Source organism: Micropterus dolomieu, linkage group LG07, assembly GCF_021292245.1.
Source record: "Micropterus dolomieu isolate WLL.071019.BEF.003 ecotype Adirondacks linkage group LG07, ASM2129224v1, whole genome shotgun sequence".
Taxonomy (NCBI): Eukaryota; Metazoa; Chordata; class Actinopteri; order Centrarchiformes; family Centrarchidae; genus Micropterus; species Micropterus dolomieu.
The window spans coordinates 12,378,902-12,390,378 of record NC_060156.1 but is presented as its reverse complement, the minus strand read 5'-3'; the positions used below and the strand labels follow the sequence as shown (position 1 = coordinate 12,390,378).

Sequence of the window (11,477 nt, the reverse complement as noted above, 5' to 3'; positions counted from 1 at the left end):
GAGCTCTTCAGGCAGTTCCTTTGACCTCATGATTCTCATTTGCTCTGACATGCACTGTGAGCTGTAAGGTCTTATATAGACAGGTGTGTGGCTTTCCTAATCAAGTCCAATCAGTATAATCAAACACAGCTGGACTCAAATGAAGGTGTAGAACCATCTCAAGGATGATCAGAAGAAATAGACAGCACCTGAGTTAAATATGAGTGTCACGGCAAAGGGTCTGAATACTTATGACCATGTGATATTTCAGTTTTTCTTTTTTAATAAATTTGCAAAAATTTCTACATTTCTGTTTTTTTCTGTCAAGATGGGGTGCTGAGTGTACATTACTGAGAAATAAAATGAACTTTTTTGATTTTAGGAAAATGGCTGCAATGAAACAAAGAGTGAAAAATTTAAAGGGGTCTGAATACTTTCCGTACCCACTGTATCTATGCTTTGTTACAACAAGAAGAGCAGCAGATTCCAATGCTACCCATTTCAACAGGACTGGCTGCCTTGTCACTGAAAAGTAGCAGAATTTTTATCCGGACATCCAAAGCATGCCTAATCAAGCAGACTGCGCATGTGGTGAAACTTATTCACCATAATTTTAAAAAACCCAAAGGTTCTGGAAAAACTATGCTTGTCATGTCTAAAATGCACACAGCTGGTCTACTATAACTACCAGAACAATTTTGTATAGGAAGAAAAAACCATGCCAGCAATATATCAAAGGCTTCTGTGCAAAGCAGAATTAGCCATTATGGCTGGCACATGTTAGTCATGTGCCTACATCCTTCAGCCAAGAACAAAATGTGTTAGACAAGATACTTGTATTGTAAGTGATGGCAGACAAGCACATAAGTTGAGACTGAGCAGAATATTTATGTTAACCCTTCGACACATCTGCCCAACTGGGTAGTCTGGTTTCTGTTGTTAGTATGTATTTTATGTTGGCACTGACTTTTAGTCAAGTTGCACCGCCTCCTAGAAAAGCACTTGGCTTTCGTTTTGAGAAACTGAAATATTGTACAGACCTGAAAGGGGAAACAGAAATAATCAAATAGGCCTAAAGGCTTCAAACTGAATAAATTGAAGCTTTTGTCTATGTAGTATCCATTGCTAGCCTAACACACATTGGCTGCTGTACTTGAAGGTTTGAGGTCCTGTGGATGCTGTTAATGTACACACATACACCACACAAACAATTATGTTATGATGTTCTAAATCACTTCTGTGTAACATCATAAAGTGAGTGGTATAACTGAGATTTACGTTAAGAATGAACATGAAGTTGTTAAATTCAACTGCGGACAGATATTATCTATGCTGACTGCCAGTTGTGGGTCAATAGTAATTTGAAGTAGACAACAACAAATTGCATGCTTCATCAATTTTTATTAGACGGGTACAGATAATGGGAATTGGTCCCAGGTCTTTAAAAGGGGCACCTTACACATCACATATTTATAGATAGCGTACATTAGCAGACAGTGACAGGTTGTTTTTCAATGCGAGAGTCTGTCAAAGGAATACCATGGCATGGCGTTTAGTTCTAAAAATGCAAACATTGTGAAGGCTAAACTAGAGTGATGAAGTAGAATAACATGTAGAATAACACTCTGAGAAACTGAAACATTATTTTATAGATTTTTATGCCCTCAACTTGATGTTGAGGAAAAATGTAGAAGTAGTATAGAAGAAAGGTGCAACATAGTTGAAAGACTTAGATCAAAGCAAGAATGTTTCCCCATTAAAATAATAATGTCGTACGTGCTCTGGCTATAATTTAATACAATGTAGAAACAAATCCAATTTGTAGATTGTGGGCTTCTTCCCTTCTTTGCCGACAGGACCATTTCATCACTGGTTCCCCAAAAACCACATAAACTCAACCTGCCTCTGAAGACCAATCAGTAGCCCTGGATCTGTGCTGGGCCTGTGACAGACCTCTAGGCATCTGACATAAATACACCATGACAGACAGAAAGGCTGACATATGTGATGCACATGGCACTTACAAGCCAAAACTGAGGCTCATGGGCCACATCAATAACAATATCTCCAGCCAGTGGTATCTTTGCAAACCAGTACACTGTACCAACAACACAAAATAGATGCAATGCAACTGCACCCACTGCTAGACACGATACAGTTACTTTGCAAGTTAATTTTTCCCAGTGTTCTGTGGTCATGCATTTATGAATAAAAACAAACCACATGCGGTACATGGACAAAGCTGTGTTAAGCTCACTGTTGTAGTGCGGGTTTATTAATTACAATACTTTGGCTTTAGTTTGACAACCACTTCTGAATGGATTTAAGAGTGTGTGACTCACTATTAATTCTGTTTATACACATGACGCAACAGGACAATTGTTTAGTCCAGCTTAATGGTTAACCCTGGGACCAGTTTCTTCTTTGAATGTTATCATCACTGTCACTCCTTTCCATTTTACAGCAATGACAACTAAATAGTAAACATGACACACAGAAAAAAGTAGATCTAGTTCATGTGAAGTAAATACTGGTATCTGTAATTACTGTTTTACCTCCATTTTCATTCATTCGTTGTTGAAGTGTCTTGTTCCAGGGAACCTCAGCTGTGGTTCTGGAGGAGGGACACTCTTCCGCTTTACTGCCATATTACTCCAACCTGACTGTGGATCAAAATGGCTACCTTCCTGTCATAAGCTCTATTCTCTAACCTTTGTGCCACCACTGCTCCTACGTTGATCTGATTGCATCTAAAGCTTTATTAAGAAGCCATTGCCTGCAATGTGACATTGCCAATGTCAATGCTGCTAATATAAATGTTGTTATCTATTCTTACCACAGTAACTGATGACAACATTCTGTAGGTGTTTGACAGCATTACTCTGTGAAATAAGATCCTGTTTAACAGTTGGGCTTTTTATGGCAGTGCATTTAGCAGACTGTACTCGATGTTACTTTGGTGTACGTCTCCCATTCAGTGGTGTTCTGGGCTCAAGGCCATATAAGTGTTGCAGTACTGTATGTCTCTTCTAATAAACAGAGAAAACCATTGTACACTATAACAATTTTATAAGATGACACTAAACCTCTGGCATAGATAAAATATATCAGACATCCATCCTATCCTAGTGTGGCAGCTGTTTCTGTGGGTTTGTTCTCTAGTTCCTCTGTCTGTTTCTTCACTCAGAGACACATAAACACAACAATGAAACCGGGTCAAGAACCACAATGGTTAGTCTAATTTCTAACTGATAACTTGATCAAACAAAGGGTAAAGGACCTTCTAGTCCAAACCAAATCAGAAAAAACTGTCAACATAGTCCAAAAACAGAGGTCAGTGCGGGTGGTCAGGGTTTATCAGTTTCTCAAGCTGTCACGCATTCCTGAAAAGGAAACCATGAAAGAGGGCTGCTATGGTTTAGTGATTCAAAATGCTATCAGCAGGGAGCACTTCTGACTGCAAGTGGTCTACCTGTCTGCCAAGATAACCTGACGGTGGACTGAATACAAGCCAGACCTGCTGGCCTCCCTTGCAGTGTTCAGAGATTAGGTCTGCCCTTGTTTCATGTTAATGCACATTGGCTCTTTCACCTGGGGCACAGCAGGTTACTCACATACATGCATCCATACAAATCTATACTGTAGATGTACTTTATCTATGGGTGTGTGTGTGCGCATTTCTCACTCAACACTCTCTCACCATTGTTGGTCTATAACTAACAAGAAATTGTAGTACAGAAAAAGGCAAAAAATGTTTAAGATAATTAAGTACTGCCACAACAGTTTGTCCAATAGGGAGTTTATTTTTCAACTAGTAAAAGTATATTTATGTCCCTTTGAGACATAAACAATGTTTGTCTCAAAGGGACACTTGCTCTGTTTGGGACTGTGAGCTGCACTTTATCAGAGCTGCTGAAGTTAACATTTGTGTGGATTTGTGCTGAGATCAAAAGTGTTTCAGTTACTTTCAGTTTCACGTGCAACATGCGGTACGTTACATCCAGCGGATTAAGAACGTAATGCACAGTAGAGTATAGGGCGGGTAGACTTCTCATTAAATGATGACATTCTCGTTATATTCTGCCTTTTCGCTGGACATGTCAAAACACAGATTTGTGGGAGAGATTATGAATGTGCAGAAAGTTTTGAACATGAGCAGAAATCCTGCTGAAACACAGGAGCTATAGTCGAGGAATTTATAACTAAATTAAAATTAATTAATTTATTATTGAGGTGAAAAGGTGCCACATGCACATTTAAAGAGGTTACCCAGACAAAGACAAAGAGGAGGAGAGACTAAATCAAGACTCAGCGGGGATGATATTACATGAGAAAAGTTGATCTACACGAGAACCAGATCTGATGAACTGCCACCTGAATTTGTGTTTCTCTTTACATAAAAAAGATGACCATAAACTGGTGTAGAAAAAAATCATCAGAATGCAACTGTTTCCAGTCAAAACTATAATGACTAGATAACAGATTGTTTATATTAGCAAAAAAAGCTCCAATGTGTGACTAATAATGAGTTAATATATATTCTATGCAGAGTAACTGGATTACAGCACATCTTATGCAGTCACCCAATAGCAACAGAACCACATACAGAATTCACATTCAATTATCATTTCTCATGCATGCAAGGAAATGTAACTTTGAACAACATACCTACCCATTTCTGTTTTTTATTCAATCAACTCTGCAGCAGCATTCGGCTAAACTGATGGATAACAACCCTTAACACTGACATGCAGTCCTAACTGGTAGCCTGTGCGTACAAAGAAAAAACTAAAAAGCTGGAGGATGAGAACCAGACTGTGCAACCTCAGTAAATTGACTGAGCTATATGTAAGCTCTCTACCCAGGCTGTAGACTGCCTCAGCGTAAATGATTTGATGAGAAGAAAAAACAGGCTTGGTATAGTGTTATCTATTATGACCCACCTGCTGTAATCTTGCAGTGAAAAAAACACCATCCAGAAACAATGAGTGTAGACAATCACCAGCATTGCTATCATGGCTCTCATTAACTACTCTCATCTTGATTAACCCAGTTTATTAATTGGTCCCATCCGAATAGAATTCACATGACATGATTTTTATCTCTGCGTCTAAACTTGCGCAACACTTTATGAATCTGTTTATGACGTCATAATGGTACTGACATTATTTATGATGCAGCATGATAAAACTGTGGCAGTAGGGCAACAGCAACTTTGTCCGTATACATAAGATCAAAGGACTGCATTAATCTGAATGGGAGGCAGTTCTAAAGTAAAATGATTACTTGATTAAAATTTGCTCCCTGTGCTATATACAGTATCTGATTACACTATCTTACACTATCCTGGAAATATGGAAAAACTAGGGATGTAGCCGGAACCACTTTTTGTTATTCCAGTAACTGTACAGCAAATGGAGGCAAAAACAAAACAACATCGTTATCTGCTGCCTGAGGAAGTTTATGAGCAGGTGTGAAATAGCAGCTGTGAGGTGCAGGGATAGAAGAAAGAACACGGAAGGACGAGGACCAGAAGGAGGACAGAGGAGGAGGGGGACAGACAGGCTCCACAGAGCTGTCTTGGCTCTCTCCATGATGAGAAAACAATCCAGCCGGTGCTCATTAGCAGCTGGAGTTTCATTACCACAACAGTGGAGCCCGTTTAATGAACCCTCGATGAGAACATGCATCCTGCTTCCCCATTTAAGATCGGAGGTACTAGGTGACGTGACCCCACGGAGCACATTGAGCGCTCTTACTGCACATTCCAATGTTAGAACCACAAATGTCCTTTGCTGTGAACACAGATGGAGTATCAAATGAGACATTACAGAATACTGAGGAGAGGCTAGTGATAATAAGTAAAAGGTTCAGAGGGTGGGGATAGCCTGGTGATAATAATTATAAATAGTTTTGACTGACATCTCAGCTTGACACTGTACTCTAGCTGTTATTATTGTTGTTCTAATGATAGATACAGATGGCAATTCATTAACCATTTGACCAGTAGAGCTTAAGATTCTGCAATTCACCCCTGCGGGGCACAGTGGCTGTGCTATGAGGATCCTCAAGAGATGGGCATCAGATTAATGAAGATTCATCATTAAACAAGGGAAAAGACAACATACAAAGTTTCAGCTTCCCGCTATATATGCCACAGAAAAGGTCCCTGCTTTCCTAAATGGTAGATTGAGAGTGAAGGCTGTCTAAATATCATCAATTGTCCTATAAATTGGTAACAATGGGTCTTGATTACACAATTTGGCTTGGTGGTACACAATACAGCCAGTTTGTAAAACTGCTTATGCGTAACAGACCCATTGCATTCATTCTTTAGAGGAAGAAAATGTCCTCACATCCCTCTCTTTCAGTTTCTCAATACAGTATCGTACTAAGAAAATAAGAATAATCTGACATTAGGTCTACTGTTTAATTGGCTTTTGTTTTGTAGTGTAAAAAGAAGTCACCAGAGGTTTCCTTTATTTGCGAAAAACATTCCTTGCATGCCACCTGACAGGACCACAGATATGGCTGTGATTTTGCATCAGATTACTTATCTTCTGATGAGATGTTTATATATCAGAAATGAAAGCAACATTATGTAAGATGTGATTTTTAATATGTGATTTTTTTTAGAGGCAATTTGGCACCTCTACAGTGCAATTCACTTATACATTGCTGTCGCAAATATGGACAGCTGTACACAGTCGACAACTTTGCTAACACAGCCAAACATCAAGCAAGTGCAACAACACAAGCCCTAGCAAACAAGCTAATATTACTTACTGTTTCAAGCCCAGCCTTTTATATCACAAAGCTCTCGCCAATGACTGAAAGCCAGTCCAATATTTACTCTGGTTTGGTCTCTTGCTTTGTCACTCTATCTTTTTCTCTTCCTCACTTCCCCCGACAATATCTTCATCTTCGGTGTCTTTGCAGCCTCTGCCAGGATATCCATACTGAGTATATTGAGCTAGCTTCATTTTATAGCTAGCTTGCTGAAGAGTCTTGTTGGTGTGTCAATTATATGTCATTTTGGCCCTACATTGTGCAAAAGTGACGCATTTGACAGCTAAAGACGCCTGTATTTAGTAGTTTTCACAACAGTAACAATAATAGAGTGAATAGCACAAAGTATGGCATGGTCTCCAAAAGGTGTTAACAAATGAGTAACACACACTGCACAAGAAATGATAATGAAAGGTCGGATTACCACCAGTACAGTTAAAATAGAGACGTGAAAGAAATCCCACAGCCAGGTTTAAGTGGTGTAAAGTCACAGAATACTTAACAATATAAGTTGGGCCATAGGTTCAGCACTGACAAGATAATCAACACATGAAGGAACAGGTGTGTTGGGCCCGGGTCCCATGGGGGGGTGCAAGCAAAGCATAATCGTGGGAGAGGACGGGACGTGAGGTTCAGTCTTGATTGACAGAGACAGAGCTCCGTGACAACAGCTGAAACAATTTTGACAGGCAAACTGTTGGGCGCCTGTTGCAAATGCACGCAAACACAGATATACATAAACAAACATATATGCACTTGTATACACATAAGACATAATTAGAATGCACACTGCATTCACACACATGAAACGATCCGTCCTCAAAGACAGAGCTATGTGATATGTTTCGTCTGTGGGTCAAATGCATTTCCTTTCTTAGCCTAAAGCCCAGCCTGCTTGCACACAACGGAGAGAACTGGAAAGCTGACAGTTCAACCAAAAAAGAACAAATGAATACATTAAAGCCACATGCGAGGTTTAATCATATCTGAGGATGGCCACAATGAAACACACACAAAAATCTGACATTCACCATTTTAGCCAAATCAGGGTATACACTGCCTAAAAAAAACACAAAAAGCCTCAGCTGCACTCAAGATGTGACTATTGATGTTAAGCATGGCTTTGAGACATCCAAGAGAGGCAACCTTCAGCACAACCCCCAACAAAAAGCCCCTTTACATTTCCCAAAAACTCACTTTACTTGGACTAAATGTCACACAGTTGTCATGCTGCAAAACTTCCAACGGATTTTCTGACTCAGATTCTTCCGGCACTAGATCAACATTCCATGCTGACGATGACCTTGCTACAAAAGCTGCAACCTCAAACAACCATCGCGTCCTGTCTCAGATGTTAGCAAAAAAAAAGTCAGCATTGTTTACCCCCTCTGAAGTAAGAGATACGGGTAGAATAGGTTTCCTTTATTGACAAAAGAACAATATGTCCTCGTCACATGTGACACAATACAACAAATCCAGTTGATGTAACAGCCAAACTCATACATTCTCCAAATAAAATGCACATCCTATATGTGTGAATTTGTCCACATGGGAGAGAAAAGGAGAGGCATGTGTAGCTCTGTTCAAAAGCCTGTTGTCAGCTGTACATGGGGCTTCATCCTACTCAGCTGGTTTATCCCAATTAGCCATCATTAGTCTGGAGTTTATATAGAGCTTAATTGTTGTACATAATTAGTTGAGTAAGTTGGATCATTCTGGTAATTTTTCAGCAGTTAACCTCTTTTACTTGCTAACTATATATGCGTTTCTCCATCATTGGGAGGGAGTGCACCAGAAGAATAATACAAGGCAAAATTAAATTTCTAATCTCTCGTTTTTGTGCCCTTTCTGTGTTTGAGACTGAAGCAGTTGGATAGTTCTCTACATTTTGTCATAGCAAAAAGATTCTCTGGAGTCTCAGTCAGTAGATCTGTCACATACTAGTCAGACAGTTAGGCCTGTTATATCGCTTCAAGAGTAATTTTAGCCTAGAACGAAATTAGAGAAGAGGCAGCACTGAGTACACAAGGTTAAAACAACCACAACAAGATCCCTTCTGTACACTACTACTACACAAGCGGTTTTGTTAACATTAAGCATACTCACCTTATTGGGAAGTAAGAGGGAGGCTGGAATGAGAATCTTTCAAAAACAGCACATGCATGTGAATGTGTATGTTTATGTACATGTGCTTAAAGGGGGATCTCAGGTCTGCAGAGGGAGAAAATGCATAGGGAATAGTAGAAAGGTGTTGACTGATGGTAAGAAGGGGAAGTGGGGTGTTGTTGTGCAACCTGCAGTAGGTTTGCAATCATACTCAAAAACACTGTACCACGACTAACCCAACTAAATTGATTCTCCCCAAATATTTCTGTTCAAATAATCCAAACCAGCTCTCTCAAAACTATACAGTTCTTAAAACTAGCTTTCAAACAGCGCCAGTGCACCAGCTGTCATGAGATAACATTTATCTGGCGTCCGCGATCTGCCGGTAGCCCGCTCTGAGCTGAAGCATTGCTCTGTGCCAGCTGAATGTCAGACACACCCTCATGCCGTGGTATGTAGCAGTCAACAGTGTCTGGGCTGCACTGGGTAACTAATGTCTGTGTATGTGAGCTATGTACAATCAGAGGGCACCACTTTCTGTGTTGCCTTTTGCTAAAGATAACGCATCCTACAACTCCACCTAAACCAATGGGAGGAATTTGAGCCTGCCCTGCTCTGCTGGAAATCACAACAGAGCACTTAGCCCTGCACACATAAACACAGGTGTGAGTCAGCAGCAATAAAACTAAAGGCACATCTCACAGAAACATGGACAGACAAGAACACACATAACATACACAATTACTGAGAAATTTAAGGTCTTGTCCTCATAACATTCCCGTGAAAGAAAGCCAGTGCTTCGGTCAGACAATGTATGCCCACAAAGTGGAAAACTGACTACTCAGTAATCTAAACACACACTTTAAAATAAACACGGCACTATGATGTGTTTGTATAAGAGGCTACATGAAGGAACACTGCTCAAACACACTGGTACTTACATGTGCCACTCATGCAAGAACTGATGCTACCCTTACATTACAGAGATCTATCCCTGACCCCACGGACCCACACAATGATCCAGCTGACATCATGTACGTTTCTCACTCTTATGCTAGTTTGTTCGAGTCTAACTGTTTCCAGTTTCTCCAAAAACACAAGCAGCACATATACACAAGTAAACGAAAAGCATAACTCACCATTGTGTGAGGACTCCTTGTTTTCGGCCACCTTCCTCAGCGCTGAAACGATGGCATCAGAAGGTACACGAGGACTCTCCACATATTTGGGCTTCCTGATTGGACCTGCAAGAACGAATCCGAAGATACAGTCAGAATGACAGACGGAGAGAGTGTGTGTTAGACAGCGGGGGGCGGGGGGCAAAGAAATGCAAAAGAGGAGAGAATATGGGGGGGAGGGGGGGGAGAGAGAGATCTGAGAGTGTTCTCGCTGGATTAACGTGTTCCAGATGGGACTAGGGATGAGAGGCAGTGGTGTCTTAGTTGGACAGGCTTGGCTGCACTCCGTAGCTCACATAAACTCACTCACACACACTCTCCCAGACAGCTCCCTGCGCTGATAACAGCTCTGGTCTGTCTGACAACCCAGAATATTGTCTGCACGGCTGGAGACTCCAAGTAAAACACTGCTAGCCAGCTCTGGGAATGTAAACTATAGCAGGAAACCACAACAATTAGCCCCTTAGTGAACTTTAAAAATGAGCATTTAAAGACAAATGCGCACTGCTGGGGATTGGCAAAACCGACTTTTTCTGCATGTTAATCTGAGAGTAGCCCCTTGAAAGTAGACTCTCACGGACACATATGGATAGATTATGGTCCGGGTGTCCTGGTGTAAATCAGATGATGTATCTGGGACAGAGGTACAGTACTCCAAGGACTGTCTTTGTCTTTAGTGAGGAGTCGAGGTTAGCTGTTCCCTCTCCTCATACCATGACAGAATTAGAAAATCCCACAGCTCTACACATAATGCTTACTCAGTGTGCCATAACATAACATAAACCACTGACATACGTAATCCACTAGAAACACATTTTCCATCATTGTGCGTACAAAAAGATTTGCCCCTGTTGTCTACAACATATTCTGTAGAAACTGCCTTTTAATCTGCCCTAAATAGACAAAACATAAGGTTATTTCTTTGAGTGGTAGCAAAGGCCTAATAATCTTTCCAAAAAGTGGCAATATAATTGTTTATACACGCAGGAGATCCAGTGAAGACACAAGACCAAATACTAAGCCATGAAACAAACATCTCCCGAGCAACTAGAAGTCGCACATTTCAAGTCCTCTGCTACTATCCAACAATGTGTCAAAAAGGAATACATTCCAGAGTCCAGACACAAAAGCAAAAATTTTACTGTAGAAAATAATCTGAAAACAGGAGCAACAGCATGTCTCCCCTTGCCCCACTTCTCCACGCTACTTTAACCTTGACCTACTGTAACCCAATCTAAACCTCTTCCTGCTCCTCCAGACTCCTGTTATCAGATGACTGCATGTGTAATCCCAGTCATAACATAAAAAGTTAAATGAGAGATGGCCATTTCCTATTACCACATTCGATAACCAGTCACTCCCACCTAGAAAAAAAAATATCCTCGGAATCAGATGGAACGTTGTTTTTTTTTTTTTTTTTTTTTT

General features: G+C 40.5%; 1 protein-coding gene across 4 annotated transcripts in view; it reads right to left on the bottom strand.

The window, feature by feature from the left end:
• The window catches only part of tanc1b (tetratricopeptide repeat, ankyrin repeat and coiled-coil containing 1b), a 104,999-nt gene that overhangs the window by 50,530 nt on the left and 42,992 nt on the right, over positions 1-11,477 (bottom strand). For all 4 annotated transcript variants that reach the window (XM_046053264.1, XM_046053263.1, XM_046053265.1 and 1 more), the window contains exon 4: positions 10,014-10,118. In XM_046053264.1, the coding sequence (XP_045909220.1) occupies positions 10,014-10,118 (105 nt within the window). The remainder of the gene's footprint in view (positions 1-10,013; positions 10,119-11,477) is intronic.